General features: G+C 48.8%; 3 protein-coding genes across 3 annotated transcripts; all 3 read right to left on the bottom strand.

The window, feature by feature from the left end:
- Window positions 1–856: 856 nt before the first annotated feature.
- LOC122205004 (interferon alpha-like) lies at window positions 857–1,423 on the bottom strand. Its single transcript, XM_042912937.1, has one exon. The coding sequence runs from the start codon at window positions 1,421–1,423 to the stop codon at window positions 857–859; it is 567 nt and encodes a 188-aa protein (XP_042768871.1).
- Window positions 1,424–9,716: 8,293 nt separating this feature from the next.
- LOC122205001 (interferon alpha-like) lies at window positions 9,717–10,286 on the bottom strand. The gene has a single exon (XM_042912933.1). It carries the CDS (start codon window positions 10,284–10,286, stop codon window positions 9,717–9,719), a length of 570 nt encoding a protein of 189 aa, XP_042768867.1.
- An 11,011-nt stretch (window positions 10,287–21,297) lies between these two features.
- Window positions 21,298–21,892, bottom strand: LOC122205287 (interferon omega-1-like). Its single transcript, XM_042913552.1, has one exon. It carries the CDS (start codon window positions 21,890–21,892, stop codon window positions 21,302–21,304), a length of 591 nt encoding a protein of 196 aa, XP_042769486.1. The 3' UTR covers window positions 21,298–21,301.
- Window positions 21,893–23,252: the final 1,360 nt, after the last annotated feature.

The raw sequence follows: 23,252 nt of genomic DNA, 5'->3' as shown, positions 1-23,252 counted from the left end.
AAGTGTAAGTCTTTCGGTCACACTACACTGTCGTCCCGCATGACCACCTCTGTTTCTGGCTTCCTGTTGCCATGTATCGACCTGTCCTATGGCATTTTTAAAAAAATCTAAGCTCGCCTATCCACTGACAATGGGCATTGGCACTTCCATGTGTATCAGTCAATGTAGAGGAGACTGACAGCTTTTATTTTTATTTCCTGACATTCTTCATTCTACCATCAGTTGAGAGAATTCACTTCTCTCCCTGCTTCATTATAATATTAAGTATGATGATGGCTTTTAGGTTTCTATCCCTACAAAAATCAAAGGTAAAGACAGCAAGAACTGTATTTGTTATATCCCATGTCGTAAGGGCAACGAACAACTTGTCTTAGAGGAAGACAGTTGTTACCTCTGATTTTAATAGAATCTGATGGGTAAATGAATCCTCTCATCCGGTTTTCCATCAAGTTGCACCATGAGACCTGATGTTACTCTTTATAAACACTTCCTACAGTAAATGAAATAAAAAAATGATACACTGATTAAATATAAAGAATACATTTTATTATATTACCAAAACATAAGGGTGCACATCACATTACTTGAAAAAATTTAAATCTCATAAATATTTAAATGAATAAATGAATAAATAAATAAATAAATACTTAAATAGATAAAAGGATATTAGCACGGTCATCGGTAAGTGGCTTGTGCTCGTAGAGGTGACATGATGTCGCTTATTACTCCTAAAACATTTGACAAGTTATTTCGTTTCATGTCACGACTACAGCAGAAACGAGTCCTTGACATGGCAGAACAGGTGGAAAGTGTGGTATGATTGGTCAGTGAGAATCATTTCCATGTTGAACAGGTCTCATTTCTCGCTCCTTAACCTTTTCTGCAAGGCTGTTGACGAATACAAGGACCTCATGATTTCTGCTCTGACGATCTCCCAGGCACAAGGGCTGTATTTCTTCTCTTGCAGGTAGAGGGAGAGTCTTTGGAAGTAGTTCCTCAGGATGGAGTCCTGGTTGGTGAGGGGAGCCTCTCCCTCCCCCACCTCCTGCATGACACAGGCTTCCAGGCGGGTCAGCTGCCGATCAAGTCCCGTGCAGAATTCCTCCAGGAGGGTGGTGTTCCAAGCAGCAGACGAGGACGCCTCTGTGCAGAAGAAGTGGAAGATCTTCTGGTTCGTCACGTGCACCACAGAGAGGGCTTGGGCCTTGTGGGACTGGTCTCCACCAAACACGTCCTGGGGGAAGGCGAAGTCATTTCTGTCCTTCTGGCAGGAGCTGGCAGGGAGTCTCCTCATTTGTCCCAGGAGCGTCAAGGCCCTCCTGTTCAGCAGGCCGTGGGTGTGAGGCAGGTCACAGCCCAGAGAGCAGACGGAGTTGCAGCCCAGCGCCACCAGGGCCACCAAGAAGGAAGAGGGCAGCGCCATCGGGGATCTTGCAGATGCTGTCGGCCTGGCTGGGGTGGGCGACTCTGTGACCCGTGGCTCTAGGTTCTCTGAACATCTTCCCTTGTGCGTGTGGCTTAAGTAGGGAACATAGCAGTTTTCACTTTCTGAACGTTGTCCTTACTTTCTACTTCTGTTTTTGCTTTCCTTTATGCACCTTCTACTTGGGTTTAGAGCATGGGTTCCACAACCATTTTTTTTTTCATCATTACCTCCTGCCTCCAGAGTTTTTGTACATATTTATCTAATTGAACCTTCTAAGAAAATTTAATAACACAGATACACATTATGTGTAATTATGTACTGTATATTTAACTGTACTTTATACATAAAAAATCATAAAAAAGGAAATATAAAGTTTACTCTATTTATCCAATGCAGGGTTAAGAATTACTAAAAATTTTTAAAAGTTAAAATTTAATGCCATTGATGCTTAAGTATGGACCTAAATTTGATTTTTTTAATGTTTGCTTATTTATTTATTTATATTTTTAATATGAAATTTATTGTCAAATTGGTTTCCATACAACACCCAGTGCTCATCCCAATTGGCGCCCTCCTCGATACCCATCACCCACCCTTCCCTCCCTCCCACCCCCCATCAACCCACAGTTTATTCTCAGTTTTTAAGAGTCTCTTATGGTTTGCCTCCCTCCCTCTCTAACTTTTTTTTTCCCCTTCCCTTCCCCTATGGTCTTCTGTTAAGTTTCTCATGATCCACATAAGGGTGAAAACACATGATATCTGTCTTTCTCTGTATGACTTATTTCACTTAGCATAACACTCTCCAGTTCCATCCACGTTGCTACAAATGGCCAGATTTCATTCTTTCTCATTGCCAAGTAGTATTCCATTGTGTATATAAACCAAAACTTTATCCATTCATCAGTTGATGGACATTTAGGCTCTTTCCATAATCTGGCTATTGTTGAAAGTGCTGCTATAAACATTGGGGTACAAGTGCCCCTATGCATCAGTACTCCTGTATCCCTTGGGTAAATTCCTGGCAGTGCTATTGCTGGGTCATAGGGTAGATCTATTTTTAATTTTTTGAGGAACCTCCAACTGTTTTCCAGAGTGGCTGCACCAGTTTGCATTCCCACCAACAGTGTAAGAGGGTTCCCGTTTCTCCACATCCTCGCCAGCATCTATAGGCTCCCGGTTTGTTCATTTTAGCCACTCTGCTGGCGTGAGGTGACATCTCAGTGTGGTTTTGATTTGTATTTCCCTGATGAGGAGCGACGCTGAGCATCTTTTCATGTGCCTGTTGGCCATCAGGATGTCTTCCTTAGAGAAGTGTCTATTCGTGTTTCTGCCCATTTCTTCACTGGATTATTTGTTTTTTGGGTGTGGAGTTTGGTGAGTTCGTTATAGATTTTGGATACTAGCCCTTTGTCCGATATGTCATTTGCAAAAATCTTTTCCCATTCCGTTGGTTGCCTTTTAGTTTTGGTGATTGTTTCCTTTGCAGTGCTGAAGCTTTTTCTCTTCATGAGGTCCCAATAGTTCATTTTTTGCTTTTAATTCTCTTGCCTTTGGCGATGTGTCAAGTAAGAAGTTGCTGCGGCTGAGGTCAGAGAGGTTTTTTCTTGCTTTCTCCTCAGGGTTTTGATGGTTTCCTGTCTCACATTCAGGTCCTTCATCCATTTTGAGTTTATTTTTGTGAATGGTGTAAGAAAGTGGTCTAGTTTCATTCTTCTGCATGTTGCTGTCCAGTTCTCCCAGCACCATTTGTTAAAGAGACTGTCTTTTTTCCATTGGATATTCTTTCCTGCTTTGTCAAAGATTAGCTGGCCATACATTTGTGGGTCCGATTCTGGAGTCTCTGTTCTATTCCAGACCTAAATTTAATTTGTGACTTATAACTTATTTACTTATATAAATTTTATATAAAGTACATAAGTAAATTAAAATTTCTATAAAGACATAACTATTTCAATGTACTTAAATATTTAAAATCATTCCAAATTGCTTAAAGCAAGAAAAAATTTTAATTATTCACTTAAATTATTCCCTGATTTATTTTCAGTGTACTGAATTTTAATGTTGCCTCATGACAAAATAATTTTTTTCAGTTTATTTATTTACTTGAGAGAGAGCACAAGCAGAAGAGGGGCAGAGAGAAGGAGAGACAGAATCCAAAGCAGGCTCCGCGCCATCAGCACAGAGCCCGACATGGGACTCAAACTCATAAACCGTGAGATCATGAGCTAAGCTGAGATTAAGAGTCAGACGCTTAACCGACTGAGCCACCCAGGCGCCCTGACAAAATAATTTTTAACTTAACCTGCTGCTAGATACTCTTGAAGATATTGTCACAATATTTTTCTGTTTCCCACTAGATAATTGCTGATGTGTTGAGTGAGTTTTGTAGAATTAAATCATAAAATATAATATATTTGTATTTAATTCCCAAAGCCCATTTCACACGAGGCTCAGACAAAAGCAACATGCACAAGACAGCCCATAGCAGCTCACAAATAAGCAAAGGCCACCTCTCCCAGAATGACTTTGAGATCCAAGAAACAATGGAGAGAAACTCTTCCAATCACAGAGACGGCTTAGCCCCAGGTTTGTCACACTGATCTTGCAGATGTTTTGTGTATATTCCACAAATCCAATGTCCGTGCTTCTCGTATGATACCCAAGAAAATCCAATGAGAGAAAATAAATATTAAGGAATAATGTTTTGTTAGACTGGCCCAATGTTGAGCTTTGCAGTGCCACAGACCACTGCAATATTCCAGGCTGGTTCACAACCCTAGGAACTTACTGTTATACCCTTGGAAGCAATTGTAACAACTATTCCACCTGGGGTGGCAATGCTGATAATGGGGGAGACTATTCATATACAGAACCGGGGAGTATGTGAAGTCTCGATACCTCGCACTCAATTTTGCTGTGAAGCTAACAGCTCTTGGGGGCTCAGTTGGTTCAGCTCAGGTCATGATCTCACGATTCATGAGTTCAAGCCCCACATCAGACTCTCTGCTGTCAGCACAGAGCCTGCTTCAGATCCTCTGTCCCCAGTCTCTCTCTGCCCCTCCCTTATGTGCTCACTCTCTCTCTCTCAAAAAAAAAAAAAAAAAAAAAAAAAAAAAAAGAAAGAGAACACTTGTGCTTTTTCAAAACTGTATCCAAGGTAAGGAAATTGGCTTATTATGTTATTGGAGTCCGTTCTTTCCAGGAAAGAGCCATTTTTCTCTGTAGAAAAGACTCCTGCCTGGGAACAGACTTCTGTAGACCACAAGCCACGTCTCCAGACCCGGTCATTGTCTTTGTCCATCTTGGCCAGTAGGTGGCACTCTTCCTTCGTAAATATTTTAACGGACCCCTGACTAAAATGATGCTGCTTTCTCTTTCCTTTTTCCCTAAGCTAGTTACATCATTGCAGGAGGAACATTCCGTCATGGCCAAAAATAGTCACGAGAAGAAAAAGAAGAGAACAAGAACTCTCCTATGAGAGTTTCCAAAAACCTAGAACTTTCACACAACTCTTGATTTCAGTTAGTGACTTTTGCACATGGCCAGAAACCACAGCGGAAAAGGAAGCAGCTGTGTGAATGGGCAGGGCAGGTTCAGGAGGAGAGACTGAGGAGAGCAGAGCTCACTGGGGGTTTCTACACTGGGGCAGAAGGAAACACTGTGAGATGCAGGTGAAGAATGAGATCTGGAGAAGCGGGAGGAAAGGGGAACGTGCTAGTGTCAGAATACATAGTGCACGTGTATATACATAGTATCTATGTGCACATAGTATATTAGTAGGTATATAATTGCATTGATGAGCCACTTGATCCCAATTCTGTTTCTTTAGACTATCAGCATTTTGCAGTCAGTTACAGAGAGAGGGCTAGGAGAAGTTACTTATGCTCTTATAGACCTCTACGAATAAATAAGAACATGATGGTAAGCCTTCATTCAGTGGAAAATACTCCGCTAAGTGCTTCTAAATGTTCTAACGTGACCACCCTGCTAAGGGGACACAGGAAAGTTAGAGGGGCTTGCAGTTTTGTCCTCCCTGTCCCCCGAGTGGAAGAGGAGAGAGGGCTGGACTTCCCTTCCCCCGGTGGGGGTGGGGGGAGGCTCTAGGAAAATCATTTCCCTGGAGAGCAGGCCTTTGTTGAGGGGAACAGAAGACTGAGAGGATTCCCAGCCAGTGATTTCTCTTTCCTTTCCTCTGCTGGAAGCACCAGGAGTTTGTTTTCTCATCTTCACAGTGAGAACCTGGTGAAGGTTTCTCCCGAAGGTAACACTCACAAAAGCCTGTGGCCCCCAAAGACAGGATATCTTGCAGTTTTTCGATCTCAAGCTCATCCATATGGAACTGCCAGTAATTCTTCCATTTCAGCTTCAGTGTTTCTACCAATACGAGCTTCAGCTGTGCTTTAAACTCTTGCATTTCTGCTCCCAGTCATCCAGGGTCTCTGCCTGCATCCCCCTCTTTCTGCAGAGCTAAGGGCGGCAGCTGGCACCTCGACCCCCAATTCTCTGATGGATCTAAGAAGAGTTGTTGCTTTTCAGCTTGTTTGGCACTTGTGTTGTAGTTGATGGAAGGTCAAGGCTGACGACGAGCCCAGCTGATTACATGTTGGATGGGAACCAGAACGTCCGCCAATACATGAATACGTATGTCCCATCGTTAGAGGTAAGTGTCTCCCAAGGAAAGAGGCCCGAGAGATAATCACTGGAGAAGAACATTGGAGCACATTTTTGAACAATTTAACTCGATACATTCTAAGACGAGAGCAGAAATAAAGTCAGTGAAATGACTAAATACCTGGGAATGTGACTTCATGTATTAAAGAGAATCATTTTGGGGTCTCCTTCCTTCCTCCTTACTAATTGTTACGAATTTGAATATGCAGACAACGATCACGTGATTTGCACTCAGGCATCTTTCTAGAGGCACAATCACTCCATTGCTTCTCTTTAGACTGAGATGAAGTCCCGGATGGAACTTTTGTCCTCTAGTGAAAGGTTCTTGCAGGAGTGTCCGGGTGTGTGCATTTGAGGCAGGTGTCCCAGGTTCCGGCTGTCCCTGGAGCCCCGGGCAGTTTGTCCAGCAGAATCGGGTTCCAGGCAGCGGATGGCACTTTGTGAGGAACTTAGAAGGTCTGCCGGAGCAGCTCCTGAGGACAGAGGTGGCCTGGGCCTCCTGCAACCGGCAGCCACCCACCCTCTCCCCGGGGGGGATGCCCCTCAGTCAGGAGAACGGGGACATCCTCCTGATCTGTGTCAGAAGCAGTAGGTCTTCCTGTGAAGCCGCCCGTGGCCGGGAGGCAGGTCAGAGCCCAGAAAGGAGATGCGGCCACAGGGATCCAGCAGGAGTCCCGCAGAGGGGGTGCGTGCTGGGCACCTGAGGGGTCTGGTGGCCTGGGTGACGAGCGAGGGGGCATCTTGGGCCCTAGTTCATCTCAAGTTCTTTTTCCTGTGTCTTTTAAATACAAAACGTTTTCATTTTCTGAATGTTCCTGTATACGTTTTATTCTTCTCAAGTTTTTTTCCTTTCTTTATGTAAGCCTTAGATTAGAGTAGATTAGATTAGAAAACATTAACCCTATGAATTACTCATTTCACTATTTCATTGAAGTTTAATTTGCCCCAGTACTTCAAATGTTTCAGCGTAAAGGGATCCAAAGCTTTCAAATGACGGAAATCTTTTGTGTTACGATCAAAAGTAGGTAGGTGTTGTTCTCCTTGCTCAGGACATAGTTTTACCTCCGATCCTGAGCTCTGTTGTTGTGATTTTTATTTTTTGCGCATCAGTCAAGATGCCTGGTCCCTTTGGGTCAGCGTGCCCATAGCCCTGTGTGTGACACCTGGCTCCCCTCGCTCACTCTCTCTTTCTCTGTAACTGGCCGCCAGGAGTCAGCTCATCATACTTCCAGCTTTGAGCAAAATTTTATTGGAGGGTGACTGCTTTTGTCCCCCAAATAATCAACTGTCTGCGACCCAAGCTTGTTTCTGTGACCAATTCCTTCTCTTTCTGTCAGGTGCTCAAGAGTCAGATTTTTCCATAGCTTCCAGAGGACACAAACGTTATGCACTTCATGTGTGTAGGGGGCACTGGTGTGGGTAAACTATCCTTTTTTTTTTTTTTTGTAACCTTAAATAGGAATTTACCTATTTACAATTTACCTATTGTAACCTAAAATAGGAAATTTATTTTGCTAAATGTTGATTTCTATGTGGAGTTCAGTTTATTAACCTGTGGAGTCCTTCTCATGCTCTCAGTTTCTGAGGCCGCAGGGGACTCAGTGTTGATTTTCCTGCTGCTGGAGGCTTGCACTGAAGTAACTAATAAGGGTTCCGGGGTTAGTGAGTCAGTTCTTTTCTCCTGGGCTATTTGGTTCATCGTGATCCATCTCACAGCGAAGATGTGGGGCAGGGAGGCCACATACCTGAGAAAACTAACCCCTTTCTTTACTAGCTTGGAGTTTTCTACATTGTATATGTTCTTTTTAATTTAGTAATTTTATAGGCACGGGTGGACTTCTCTTCTGAATTCCTTTCTCCTTCATCTTGAGGTCAGTACCAAAAGAGGGAAGCAAGAGTGAAAACGGGAAGGGCCTATACCATTATTTCCCATCAGTTTTGATACAGCATCTTTTTCTTTCTCCACTCAGCTTTCCTAGAAAGCTGTCACGGCATTGGGATGCACCGAGGCACCAGGAAATCAAAGGCAAATCTGACCGTGGTGATGGCCGTGGAAACGCTAGGGTGGCTCCCAGGTGAGAGGAAGCCAGCAGGAGCCCTTGGCTTCTGCTACCACCTTCCACCTGCTCACTGTGGTGCCTGCTTGTGAATTCCACCCAGCCCTCGCTAAGGTCAGTTCCATCTGCTTCCCCACATACTGGAAGGTTTCCGTCCACAGAACAGCTTCCTGACCTTCCGCATAGTACGCATCAAAATGATAATAGATTATCATGGTAAGGAATGAAAGGTGCCATGCTTTAAAATAAACACAACGTTAAGCATATGAACATGATTTGCCAATACATCCAATCCATGTATCTATCCAGAGACACACATAGCGCAAAACGGAGAACTCTGCAGGAAAAAAAAAAAAAAAAATTCACGTAATTCCCAATTCCCATTCTATTCTCCTCTTGCATTGCAGCAGGCACATCTCTCACAACTATTTGCTCCTTATAGCTGAACTTCTCTTCTCTTATTCACTCATTCCCTCCCACCCTCCAATATGGTTTCTGTGAGTTCTTCCAAACCAGCTCTCACCAAAGCTTCAATGCCCCCTTCATCCCAGTGCGGTGGGCACTTGACATCCACATTTTACAATGATGCAATTCTTTGAAGCCATTTCAGTCCTTGAAATAGACTTTTACCGATATTCTCTCTTACCCTACTACCTCATGGCCATTCCGTCTCTGTTTCTGTTGTGGCTCTTTTCTCCCTTTACCATGTGAAGTTTCGAGGAATCAATCTGAAGTTCTTTGCTCATGCTCTCCTCCTCCCGTGTGACCGCTTCTGTTTTAAGGCTTTCAGTTAATGGCGTTGCTTGTAAATTGCAGACTCAAATATCCATTTTCCAAAGAATATTCGCACTTGGAAGTCTACCAGTCAATTATAGGAGATATCTACGGCTTTTGTTTCTGTTTCCTGGCATGCTTTCCTGCAGATTCTGCTGAGAGAACTCCATTTTTCCCCTTCTCCTCATCCTACCGTTTAATATAACAGATATAAATTCAGTGTGATTATTGTCTTTAGGTTGCTTTCTCCACAAAACCCACTGGTGCAAAAGCAGAACTGGATTTGTTATGTCCACCCCTATCCTGACAGCCGCATACAGACTGGCTTAGAGAAAGTCTATTTTTAATGTATAACGTGAATAATGTAATGAATAAGTGAATTGCACAATCCATTCTTTCATCAGAGTTGTTTCTTTTTTAAATGATAAACAAAGACAAGAATTTTTCTATAGAAAATATTTAATAAAGAAAATAATAAGTTGAATAAATATAAAGAATATATTTTTCTCTTAACCACAAAGTGAAAGTACATCATTATTATTCAAATATAATTTAAATCTTATAAATAGTTAAGTAAATAAATAAATTGTTAAATAGATCAGCAAGGTCATCGGAAAGTGACTAGTGCTTGTAGAGTTGACATGATGTACTTAAGACTCCTGAAAATATTGACAGATTGATGCCATTCATGTCACAATCACAGCAGAAATGACTCTTTGACATGGCAGAACACGTGGAAAGTGTGATATGATTCGTCACACTTTAGTCATTTCCATGTTGAACGGGTCTCATTTCTCGCTCCTTAATCTTTTCTGCAAGGCTATTGATGAATAATACAAGGACCTCATGATTTCTGCTCTGACGATCTCCCAGGCACAAGGGCTGTATTTCTTCTCTTGCAGGTAGAGGGAGAGTCTTTGGAAGTAGTTCCTCAGGATGGAGTCCTGGTTGGTGAGGGGAGCCTCTCCCTCCCCCACCTCCTGCATGACACAGGCTTCCAGGCGGGTCAGCTGCCGATCAAGTCCCATGCAGAATTCCTCCAGGAGGGTGGTGTTCCAAGCAGCAGACGAGGACGCCTCTGTGCAGAAGAAGTGGAAGATCTTCTGGTTCGTCACGTGCACCACAGAGAGGGCTTGGGCCTTGTGGGACTGGTCTCCACCAAACACGTCCTGGGGGAAGGCGAAGTCATTTCTGTCCTTCTGGCAGGAGCTGGCAGGGAGTCTCCTCATTTGTCCCAGGAGCGTCAAGGCCCTCCTGTTCAGCAGGCCGTGGGTGTGAGGCAGGTCACAGCCCAGAGAGCAGACGGAGTTGCAGCCCAGCGCCACCAGGGCCACCAAGAAGGAAGAGGGCAGCGCCATCGGGGATCTTGCAGATGCTGTCGGCCTGGCTGGGGTGGGCGACTCTGTGACCCGTGGCTCTAGGTTCTCTGAACATCTTCCCTTGTGCGCACCTCCTAAATGGGAACACGTGAGTTTCCATTTTCCGAATCTCCTCTTACTTCCTATTTTTGTTTTCTGTTTTTCATTTTGCATTCTCCAAATGGGTTTAGAGCAGTGCTTCTCAACCATTTTTTTTAATTATTGTCCCCTTCCCCTGACCCCTGAGCCCTTTTAGATTTTTTTTGCTAATTGAACCCCTAATGAAATTTTAATGACACAGTTATACTCTATATCTATTTATGTACTCTCTCTGTATCTATCCTTTATACATAGAAAAAGAGAGTGCCAAACTTCCTTTTTTATCCAAGGCAGGGTTAAAATTGATAAAAATTTTAAGCTAAAAGTAAATTTAAAGTTATTAACATTTTATGTATCTCTATAGCTAAGTTTGCAGAGCAAATTTTAACATATTTACGTATATAAATAGTAATGTATTAAGTTACATATTCAAATTGAAAATTATACAAAGACAATAATAATATACATGTAATGATATACTTAAAACGTTTTCAAGAACTTCTAAAAACAAATGAAAAATTACAGTATTGTCTTAACATGTATTTTTAGGTCTTAACTTTTAATTTTGCTTCGTATCAAAAAACAATTTTTCATTTCACTAGCAGCTAGATATTCATCAAGATATTCTCAACATCGATTTCTTTTCAGCAATTGACATAATTATAAATGAGTTGAATAACTTGAGTAGAACTAAATGATCAAATATAAACTACTCGCATTTAGTTTTAGAGCCCAGTTCACGCTAAGGCTCCAACGTAAGCACCGTGGCCTCTTCTAGGTAAGGGAAGCCCACCTCTCACAACACAGCTTTGAAATGTAGCAAATGATGGAGGGAGAGTCCTCTGGCGATCCAGCTACTGGGCCATTGACGATTTCGGTGGTTTTCCAGGCGGCCGGCAGGTGGCCCGCGGCCGTCCTTTTCGGAAGTGGCTTTGGGGCAAAGAAGCTGTGACTTTGAAACCGAAAGCGGAGCGTCGGGGCAGCTTCTGGGCAGCTTCGGGGGACTCCAGGCTGAGCCGTTCCAAGAGCGCCAGGGCAAAGCGAGGGCTGAGGCGCTCTCGGCGCCAACTGTGTGCTGCCTTTATATCCCCGCAGAGCCCTGCTTCTCCCCGCCCTTCACGCCTGGCGGGCACCTCCTCTGTGCTTCCTCCTCCAGGAACATCCTCCACGGGGAGGGAGGCGTGGACCTTGAGTTTTCTGGGCTCCCTGTGTCCAGAACGCTCCTTTTGCGCCGAAAGTGCAGCCGGGCCATTTTTTCCAACAATCGTTTCCTAAACGAACTGGAGGCTCCGAACCCGCGTGAGCGCGTTGAATCGCGCTGTCAGCCTAGGGTAGCCTGTGCGCCGGAGGCCGCGGCCGAGACCGGCTCGGACAGGATTGGGGGGTAAGAGGGTACGGAGGACAGGGCCCGAAGGCAGGAAGATGGGAGGGTGGGAGGAGGGGGCGATGGAGCGACGGGATGAGCGGACAGTGGGACGTTAGCGCGATGGGACGACGGGGTGATCAGGCGTCGGAATCAAGGGACGACGGGACTGTGGGACGATGAGACGATGGGACGATGGGGCGATGGAGCGATGGGGCGATGGGGCGATGGGACAATGGGCGATGGGGCGATGGGACGATGGGGCGATGGGACGATGGGACGATGGGACGATGGGGCGATGCGACGATGGGGCGATGGGGCGATGGGACGATGGGGCAATGGGCGATGGGGCGATGGAACGGTGGGGCGATGGGACGATGGGGCTATTCGACGATGGGGCTATTCGACGATGGGGCTATTCGACGATGGGGCTATTCGACGATGGGGCGATGCGACGATGGGACAATGGGCGATGGGGCGATGGGACGATGGGGGAATGGGACGATGGGACGATGGGATGATGGGACGATGGGGCGATGGGACGATGGGGCGATGGGGCGATGGGGCATTGGGACGGTGGGGCGATGGGACGATGGGGCTATTCGACGATGGGGCTATTCTACGATGGGGCTATTCGACGATGGGGCGATGCGACGATGGGGCGATGGGACGATGGGGCGATGGGACGATGGGGCGATGGGGCGATGGGGCGATGGGGCGATGGGGCATTGGGACGGTGGGGCGATGGGACGATGGGGCTATTCGACGATGGGGCTATTCGACGATGGGGCTATTCGACGATGGGGCGATGCGACGATGGGATAATGGGCGATGGGGCGATGGGACGATGGGGGAATGGGACGATGGGACGATGGGATGATGGGACGATGGGGCGATGGGGCGATGGGGCGATGGGGCGATGGGGCGATGGGGCATTGGGACGGTGGGGCGATGGGACGATGGGGCTATTCGACGATGGGGCTATTCGACGATGGGGCTATTCGACGATGGGGCTATTCGACGATGGGGCGATGCGACGATGGGGCAATGCGCGATGGGGCGATGGGACGGTGAGGCGATGAGACGATGGGACGATGGGGCGATGCAACGATGGGGCAATGGGCGATGGGGCGATGGGACGGTGAGGCGATGGGACGATGGGGCGATGGGAAGATGCGGCTATGCGACGATGGGGCGATGCGACGATGCGACAATGGGCGATGGGGCGGTGGGACGATGGGACGATGGGGCGATGCAACGATGGGGCGATGCAACGATGGGGCAATGGGCGATGGGGCGATGGGACAGTGGGGCGATGGGACGATGGGGCGATGGGACAATGGGGCTATTCGACGATGGGGCGATGCGACGATGGGACAATGGGCGATGGGGCGATGGGACGATGGGGGAATGGGACGATGGGACGATGGGGCGATGCAAGGATGGGGCAATGGGCGATGGGGCGATGGGACGGTGGGGCGATGGGACGATGGGGCTATTCGACGATGGGGCTATTCGACGATGGGGCCATTCGACGATGGGGCGATGCGACGATGGGACAATGGGCGATGGGGCAATGGGACGATGGGGGAATGGGACGATGGGACGATGGGATGATGGGACGATGGGGCGATGGGGCGATGGGGCGATGGGGCGATGGGGCATTGGGACGGTGGGGCGATGGGTCGATGGGGCTATTCGACGATGGGGCTATTCGACGATGGGGCTATTCGACGATGGGGCGATGCGACGATGGGGCTATTCGACGATGGGGTATTCGACGATGGGGCGATGCGACGATGGGACAATGGGCGATGGGACGATGGGGGAATGGGACGATGGGACGATGGGATGATGGGGCGATGGGGCGATGGGGCGATGGGGCGATGGGGCATTGGGACGGTGGGGCGATGGGACGATGGGGCTATTCGACCATGGGGCTATTCGACGATGGGGCGATGCGACGATGGGACAATGGGCGATGGGGCGATGGGACGATGGGGGAATGGGACGATGGGACGATGGGATGATGGGACGATGGGGCGATGGGGCGATGGGGCGATGGGGCGATGGGGCATTGGGACGGTGGGGCGATGGGTCGATGGGGCTATTCGACGATGGGGCTATTCGACGATGGGGCTATTCGACGATGGGGCGATGCGACGATGGGGCTATTCGACGATGGGGCGATGCGACGATGGGGCTATTCGACGATGGGGTATTCGACGATGGGGCGATGCGACGATGGGACAATGGGCGATGGGACGATGGGGGAATGGGACGATGGGACGATGGGATGATGGGGCGATGGGGCGATGGGGCGATGGGGCGATGGGGCATTGGGACGGTGGGGCGATGGGACGATGGGGCTATTCGACCATGGGGCTATTCGACGATGGGGCGATGCGACGATGGGACAATGGGCGATGGGGCGATGGGACGATGGGGGAATGGGACGATGGGACGATGGGATAATGGGACGATGGGGCGATGGGGCGATGGGACGGTGGGGCGATGGGGCATTGGGACGGTGGGGCGATGGGACGATGGGGCTATTCGACGATGGGGCTATTCGACGATGGTGCTATTCGACGATGGGGCGATGCGACGATGGGACAATGGGCGATGGGACGATGGGGGAATGGGACGATGGGACGATGGGATGATGGGACGATGGGGCGATGGGGCGATGGGGCGATGGGGCATTGGGACGATGGGGCGATGGTGCGATGGGACGATGGGACCATGTGGCCATGCAACGATGGGGCAATGCGCGATGGGGCGATGGGACGGTGAGGCGATGGGACGATGGGGCGATGGGACGATGGGGCTATGCGACGATGGGGCGATGCAACGATGGAGCAATGCGCGATGGGTCGATGGGACGGTGGGACGGTGGGGCGATGGGACGATGGGGCTATTCGACGATGGGGCGATGCGAGGATGGGACAATGGGCGATGAGGCGGTGGGAAGATGGGGCGATGGGACGATGGGACGATGGGGCGATGGGGCGATGGGACGATGGGACGATGTGGCGATGCAACCATGGGGCAATGCGCGATGGGGCGATGGGACGGTGAGGCGATGGGACGATGGGACGATGGGACGATGGGACGATGGGGCTATGGGATGATGGGGCAATGCGACAATGGGGTGATGCGACGATGGGACGATGGGGCGATGGGGCGGTGGGACGATGGGACGATGGGGCGATGGGACGATGGGACGATGGGGCGATGCGACGATGGGGCGATGGGGCGATGGGACGATGGGGCGATGGGGCATTGGGACCATGGGACGATGGGGCGATGGGGCGATGGGACGATGGGACGATGTGGAGATGCAACGATGGGGCAATGCGCGATGGGGGGATGGGACGGTGAGGCGATGGGACGATGGGGCGATGGGACGATGGGGCGATGGGACGATGGGGCTATGCGACAATGGGGCAATGCGACGATGGGACAATGGGCGATGGGGAGATGGGACGATGGGTCGATGCGACGATGGGGCAATGCGCGATGGGGCGATGGGACGGTGAGGCGATGGGACGATGGGGCTATGCGACGATGGGACAATGGGCGATGGGGCGATGGGACGATGGGGCGATGGGACGATGGGGCGATGGGACGATGGGGCGATGGGACGATGGGACGATGGGGCGATGCGACGATGGGGCAATGCGCCATGGGGCGATGGGACGATGGGGCTATTCGACGATGGGGCGATGCGACGATGGGACAATGGGCGATGGGACGATGGGGCTATGCGACGATGGGGCGATGGGACGATGGGACGATGGGGCGATGCAACGATGGAGCAATGGGCGATGGGGCGATAGGACGGTGGGGCGATGGGACGATGGGGCTATTCGACGATGGGGCTATGCGACGATGGGACAATGGGCGATGGGGCGATGGGACGATGGGGCGATGGGACGTTGGGACGATGGGACGATGGGGCGATTCGACGATGGGGCGATGGGGCGATGGGGCGATGGGGCATTGGGACGATGGGGCGATGGGACGATGGGGCGATCGGGCATTGGGACGATGGGACGATGTGGCGATGCAACGATGGGGCAATGCGCGATGGGGCGATGGGACGGTGAGGCGACGGGACGATGGGGCGATGGGACGATGGGGCTATGCGACGATGGGGCGATGCGACGATGGGGCAATGCGCGATGGGGCGATGGGACGGTGAGGCGATGGGACGATGGGGCGATGGGACGATGGGGCTATGCGACGATGGGGCGATGCGACGATGGGACAATGGGCGATGGGGCGGTGGGACGGTGAGGCGATGGGACGATGGGGCGATGGGACGATGGGGCTATGCGACGATGGGGCGATGCGACGATGGGGCAATGCGCGATGGGGCGATGGGACGGTGAGGCGATGGGACGATGGGGCGATGGGACGATGGGGCTATGCGACGATGGGGCGATGCGACGATGGGACAATGGGCGATGGGGCGGTGGGACGATGGGGCTATGCGACGATGGGGCGATGGGACGATGGGGCGATGGGACGATGGGGCGATGGGCGATGGGGCGATGGGACGGTGAGGCGATGGGACGATGGGGCGATGGGACGATGGGGCGATGCGATGATGGGGCGATGGGACGATGGGACGATGGGGCGATGCAACGATGGGCAATGCGCGATGCGGCGATGGGACGGTGAGGCGATGGGACGATGGGGCTATGCGGCGATGGGACAATGGGCGATGGGGCGATGGGGCGATGGGAAGATGGGACGCGCCTGGACCAAAACACGGATACAGTCGTGGGAGCCAGTCGCGCGCCGCCAGTATCTGGATGCTCTCTGTGAGGAAGTCCGGCGCCCAATAGCGTTCTGCTGACTTCCAGCAACAGTGGCCAGCGTCGGAATCAAGGGACGACCGGACTGTGGGACGATGGGACGATGGGGCGATGGGACGATGGGACGATGAGGCATTGGGCGATGGGGCGCTGGGACTTGGGGCGATGGGACGGTGGGGCGATGGGCGATGGGGCTATGCGACGATGGGGCGATGCGACGATGGGACAATGGGCGATGGGGCGGTGGGACGATGGGACGATGGGGCGATGGGACGATGGGACGATGGGGCGATGCGACGATGGGGCGATAGGGCGACGGGCGATGGGGCGATGGGGCGATAGGACGCTCCTGGACCAAAGCGCTGATACAGTCGTGGGAGCCAGTCGCGCGCCCCCACCATCTGGATGCTCTTTGTGAGGAAGTGTGGCGCCCACTAGCGTTCTGCTGACTACTAGCAACATTGGCCAGCGGGAAGCTGGTGCGCAGGCGTCAACAGATGGCACTTTGCAAAGGAGGAATTGAGAATCTCGCACAGCACTGTCGTCAACTGGGTCACCATGACGTATTTGATAGTGAATATTACATTAAAATATCAGACCTAAGATATTAAACATTCTCATATTAAGATATTCAACCGCTATTTTCGTGAACTTTTTGCAGTGGGATTGAATGGATATTTACCGCAAAACCACAATTGAATATAACTTTACTCCTCCACCATTGATGGAAACAAACTCAATAATATAGTGGAGATTACTTCTTCTTACAGTTGGTAGAACTGTACGTTTGACCATTTCTTGTGTCTCCCTGACAAACTTCATGTCATTTTTATTTAACTCCTGGTTAATGAAACTTCTCTCCCAGTATTCCAACTTGACTCTACGGTTAAAGAGGAAGGGTGGTGTTGTGCACAAGCATTCAGCACATTTGGCAGGTGAGATCTTTTTATTTTCTTTGGCAAGAAATTCATAGACTGAATGGAATTTGCCAGAATTTCATATGCACCGTGGCTCCTTTGAAGACTCCGGAAGTTGCACGTGCAAGGTCAGTTCTCCTCTGTATTTAACATGTTGATATTTTGTACCTCATGGATGTTTTGCGTTAGCTTACATTTTAAAGTATTGCATTAAGGTATTTATCTTGATTACTTAGATTTGGTGCCTCTTTAAATTTAGTACTTGAAGGAAGTACTCACTTACTTTACCCAAATACTAACCCAGGAAATAGCTTTTGAATTAGGGCTGTGAAAGTCAATGGCTGAACATCTAGGAATGTCCCATTTCTCATCACCCTCTCCTTCATAATTTTTAAAACTGGTGTCCTCGTTTCTACAAATTGTGTCTTCTCCACTGTGCCTTCAGAACTATCACCGGAAGTGGTCTGAAGGTGAGTGAGCCTGAGGGAAGGAGCTCTGACCGCTTTATACGATTCACAGAGCAGCCATTTCTGTCAGACAACTTTCAAGAGGCTGGTTCCCCCCAAAGACCTTCTTTGCGCTGTGAGATCTCTCTCCTTTATGCTCCAGGTACTGACCCCAGAGGGGAAACTTGGGCTCTGGTCCTTCACAGTCCTGCAGACACTGCCCTCTCCAGGAGGGTCCTGGGTGGGGGGAGGGGCTCCCCATGCACACCCCTGAGGGTGTTAGGGGAGCTTCACTGAAAGCTTGAGCTGGTTTGGCTGAGTGTGGACTCTACCCAGCATTGGACGTCCTACTAGCCCTGCAGGCAGCTACCATTTACTGCGGTCAGGTGGACTCTCATCTATGATCAGCCTAAAGTTTGCAAACTTTATCTCATTTAATCTTTACACTTTCCTGGGTGACCACTACTAATGTTGTCTCCACTTCTTTTGGAGGAGGAGATGAAAATCCGGTGTCATTTATCCTCCGCAGCCACAGGTGTCTTCAAAAGTGGGGTTTTCTGCCGCTCTCCAGTCCCTCCTCTTCCTCAGCTCTTAGTACGTGCCCTTAGCTGCACTGACTGTACTGCTGCCTCATTAATCTGAACCATGTCTTTAATGTCTGCCTTCCTTGTTCCCTGGAGGGCAGTCACCATCCCTGTCTTGCCTTCTGTGAGTCCACATGGCCACACACTGCCTTCCGCGTGTTGTGCAGGCAGCACCTTCTGGGGGACAGGATGCAGAGAACTCTGTAAGTTAACCTTTGAAGTTCACCTTTATGCCTCTACTATCTTCAGACTGTGTCAGAATATATGAGCCATGTCTCCTGTAAAGAAATAGGGGAGAATTCAAACTTAATGGAGAGCCCCTTACGAGGGAAATGCAGAGGGTTGGGGAAGGTTGTCTTCAAGTGCATTGGAAGAAGTGGAAGAATGGTACCTGGATCAAACCACTGAGCGTTCTTTTTAGAATTGAAAAAGAGACATGGACGGAGAGTCGGGTTTTTACCTCAACCTGGGGTGTCATTTAGGTGAACGTATCCTATTGGACTGAGACTTCTATTATTTCCATGAGTGTGTTTGATCTGCAGCGTCACAATAAGAATTATAATTTATGCATTTATCCACAGCAAGTGTTGTATTTACAAAATGTACTTGTCATATTATTGTATGACCGGTTTTGTCGTCTGTGTTCATTTGCTTCAGGGATATGAAATCTAGCTTCAACGTTATGTCTTACTCATAATGAGATCCAAGTGTGCTTAAATGCTTAAGGTGTCTTTAAATCCAAGGGGAACATAAACAGTTTGACTCCTTTCAAGGACTCATAAAGAAATATTTTGAAGTATCTCAGTAATTCACTTGTGTTGGTGAGTGTGTTGGGAAATAAAACAAAAATATTATTTTCTTTAGTGGAACACTGTGGCAGAGAAGGCTAACCATAAGGAGTAAGTAATTACGTAGGAATCCTTTCTACAATGATGAAGGAGGTGGAGTGGACACTCTGACAGATTATAGCAGCTGGAGCTGGTCCACTGGACTTAAAAGTTTCTTGGAGAAATCATGTCTGATGATTGTTGATTCCATTTCAGCGTTTGCATGAACTAGACACCAAAGTGAAAGATATTACAGAATCTTGGAATTTCACTTTCAACAACAAAGTAGTGAATACATCTTCTATCCGTGGGCGCTGCGGTGGGTGCCCGATACGACGAAATAGTGGACACACCGCCTGCTGTCACAGAGCTTCCAGTCTGGTGGTTCTGGGTCATTGAGCTTTCAAGTAACGTCATTCTGTGGCCAGGACAGGGAAAGGACAGGACGCTGGGAGCACAAAGGAGCATGAAAGGGGCGCAAACTCTACAAGAAGCATCTGCCAAGCTGGCATCCAAGGATCTGTAGGAGTTCGCCAAATAAATGCATGATGGTCGATTCTGAACATGATCAGTGGAGATATTGTAGGAGCGCAGACAGAAATAAGAGTTTGGAGATGATGACTAATGCTCGTGATACGATTCTGGGCAAAGACACACACCTGGAAGTCATATCTTAGAGATGACACTCGGAATTATTTGGGAGGTTGAGTCTGTATGTGCAGAGAGGAAGGAGTGTGGCACCCAGCATGGAATTTTGAGGAACACCCAGATTGCCCCCAAGATGAGAGAAAATAGTCAACAAAGGAAAGAGCGGGGCAGGAGCAGAAAAGCAGAAGACAGTAGAGACACAGAAGCCACATGGAGGTCAGACTTGAAAGTGGAGGCGTGGCCAAAGGGCTCAGATGTTTGGAAATGGCAGCCAGGGCTGGCTGACAGCAATCTCTGACCTCAGTAAGATGTGGTTTAGTGTAAACCTGGGCCGAGCAGTTTCAGGAGAACAGGGAGGCTGAAGCCACGTTACAGTGAGGGCAGGACGACCTGACCGCGAACTGGGAACAGACACCGCAGAGAACTTCAAATAGTCTGGGTATGAACAGAATGACAGAAGCAAGATAATACCTACAGGTGGTTGTAGGGCTGGGATGAAGAAGATGAAAATGAGGCACATCTGATGCTCACTTTTTTTATGTGGAAAGGAAAATACTGTCAGGAGAGAGGAGAGGTCACTGATAAAGTATAAGCATCTTACTAGAGCCTTCTCTGCTGTGCGCCAAGGAAATCTGTCCAAAGCTAAGCCTTCTGGAACTGTCCCTCTGTTTGGGGTCACAGAGGTTTTGCACCCAGGGGAAGGGCACCATGGTGAGGCTTGGGATGAGGGAGAGCGATGCTCTCTCATCAAGCGGGGGAAGGTGGAAAAGTGAGTAGGGCCTTTATCAGTAACCCGACTCTGGGCTCAAACTCATGAACTGTGAGATCACCACCCAAGTGAAAGTTGGGCACCCAACTGACTGAATCACCCGGGCACCCTGGACTTAGGTTTTAAGAATAAAGAGACTCAACAAGTTGTCTTTGATAAGAATTTATTAAGACAAAATGCATATTTAATAAAATGAAAAGGTGAATACGTTTTATACATTTTAACACAATGTAAAGACAAAAACCTTTATAGGGAAATATAAATATAAATTAGTCAACAGAATGAATGAATGAATGAATAAATAAATAAATAATAAACAATAAATAAATAACATCAGGGCAATCATCTCTTAAGGACTGATGATCCTGAAGCCGGATTTTTTTTTTTTTTTTTTACATATTCTTGCTTAATACTACTCACAAAATATTTGTGGAATTAAAGTCAATAAATTCTGTAATGAAGGCTGCAGTGAGAGTCTCTTGAAGTGAGCAGGCATAGTGCAGGGTGATGTGGCACGTGAGTCATTGAGAATCACTTCAAGGTGACCCCAGGTCTCCATCCTTGATGGCCAAGCTGTCTTGCAAGGTCGCCGAGGAGGACAAGGCTCTCATGATTTCCAGTCTGACAATTTCCCAGGCGCACTCACTGTATCCCTGGTCCTCCAGGTAGACGCGGATGTCCTGGAAGTACCTCTTGATGGCCAGGGCAGGGCCGTGCATCCCCGGGGCGCGCTCTCCCTCGCCCGTGGCCTGCACCAGGCAGGCGTCCAGGGCTTCCAGCTGCCGGTGGAGGCCAGAGCGGAGTCCGTGCAGCGGCGCGGGGCTCCAGGCCGCCGAGGAGCGCTCCGTGTGCAACAGGTTGAACGTCTGCTGGAGCAGCTCCCGCAGGACGGCGGCGGCGGCCTGGGCCTCCCGGAGCTGGCCGCCCTCCAGCATCTCCCGGGGGAAGCGGAAGTCTTTTCTGGCCCGCAGGCACAAGAAAGGGGACAGTCGCCGCATCTGGCCCAGGAGCACCAAGTTGTCCCTGCTAACCTGCGCGTGGCTCCCAGGCAGGGCACAGCCCAGAGAGCCTCCAGGGCGGCAGGTGAGCAGCGCCAGGGCGGTCAGCAGAGGGCGCAGGAGAGCCATGGGGAAGCCGAGGGGGCTGCTGGCCGGGCTGAGCTGGGCGGCTGGGGGACCCCGGGCGGAGGTTCTCTGAGGACGGCCTCGAAGCATGGCTCTTAAATAGGGAACGCCGACAATTTCATTTTCTGAACATCCTCTCCACTTCTACTTCCTTTTTTTTGTTTTCATTTATGCATTCTCCTTATTGTCTAAGAAGATGTCATCAATCTAAAATACTACGTTGGCAATGGAAGCTTTATTTCCCAATAAACTTCTGATATGTCCATCCCAATGGATCCCAATGGAGAGAGGGATGCTCTCTCATCAAGTGAGGGAAGCTGGAAATGTGAGTAGGGACATGCGAATGCAGATGGACCAAACTTCCATTTCTCAAGCAGATCAGTTTCAGGCAAGCATGTTCATCAGTGCTGAGGATGTTAAAAATCTAAATTTAAAATAAATAATATCCTCTTTCTGGTCTATTCAAGGATAATAGGAAAATAAATAAAAATAATTTTGTCCCTAGAATCAAGTAAGTATTCTTCATTTTAAAAAATGACAGGAAAACTCGGGAATTGAGGAAAATATTTCAACACTGGAGATACTGAAATTCACTGGTACATGAAATCAAGCAAGTGGCTAATTTCACCGCCCTCTTTCTTACTGGATAGTGATGAAAAGAATGGTTGATGGAAATGTTTACTCCAGGTCATGGTTAGGGAACAATTGGCATGGCCTCCAACATTTTTTTCAAAACCTGAAGAATGAAAATTATTTTTAAAATGTATTTGTGATGATTCCCTGGGAGAAACCAAACACCAGCATCTTCTTTCTTGTAGCCTCATCCTACTCCTTGGTGTTTCCTTCCTCATTATTACTCACACCTTTTAGACGGGCCATCATTCTCTTCTTTCTCGGATTCAGCACTGTTTTTCTTCCTGTGAGCACAGATATCAGGTCTTTAAAAAAGAAGAAAAAGAAGAAGAAGAAGAAGAAAGAAAAAGAAAGAAAGAAAGAAAGAAAGAAAGAAAGAAAGAAAGAAAGAAACAGGGGTTGAGGGGCCCTGGGTGGCTCAGTCAGTTAAACATCCAACTTCAGCTCAGGTCATGAACTTGTGGTTCATGAGTCGAGCCCTGCGTCGGGCTCTGTGCAGACAGCTCAGAGCCTAGAACCTGCTTCAGATGCTGTGTCTCCCTCTCTGTCTGCACTCCCCAGCTTGCTCTCTGTATCTCTCTCTCTCTCTCAAAAATAAACATTTTTTAAAAAATTAAAGAAAAAGAAAGAGGTTGAAAATAAGTACACATGACATTTTCTCTCTGTCCTATATGATTTGAACTTGAAATATTTAGGCACGATCTCAACTAGTGTATCAGAAGGGCTAAAT

Source organism: Panthera leo, chromosome D4, assembly GCF_018350215.1.
Source record: "Panthera leo isolate Ple1 chromosome D4, P.leo_Ple1_pat1.1, whole genome shotgun sequence".
NCBI lineage: Eukaryota > Metazoa > Chordata > Mammalia > Carnivora > Felidae > Panthera > Panthera leo.
The sequence above is the reverse complement of the archived record's forward strand: the minus strand, read 5'-3'. Positions and strand labels throughout refer to the sequence as shown.

Excerpts from the sequence above, each read along its gene's own strand:
- LOC122205004 (XM_042912937.1), bottom strand. The coding sequence starts at position 1,423 with ATGGCGCTGCCCTCTTCCTTCTTGGTGGCCCTGGTGGCGCTGGGCTGC.
- LOC122205001 (XM_042912933.1), bottom strand. The coding sequence starts at position 10,286 with ATGGCGCTGCCCTCTTCCTTCTTGGTGGCCCTGGTGGCGCTGGGCTGC.
- LOC122205287 (XM_042913552.1), bottom strand. The coding sequence starts at position 21,892 with ATGGCTCTCCTGCGCCCTCTGCTGACCGCCCTGGCGCTGCTCACCTGC.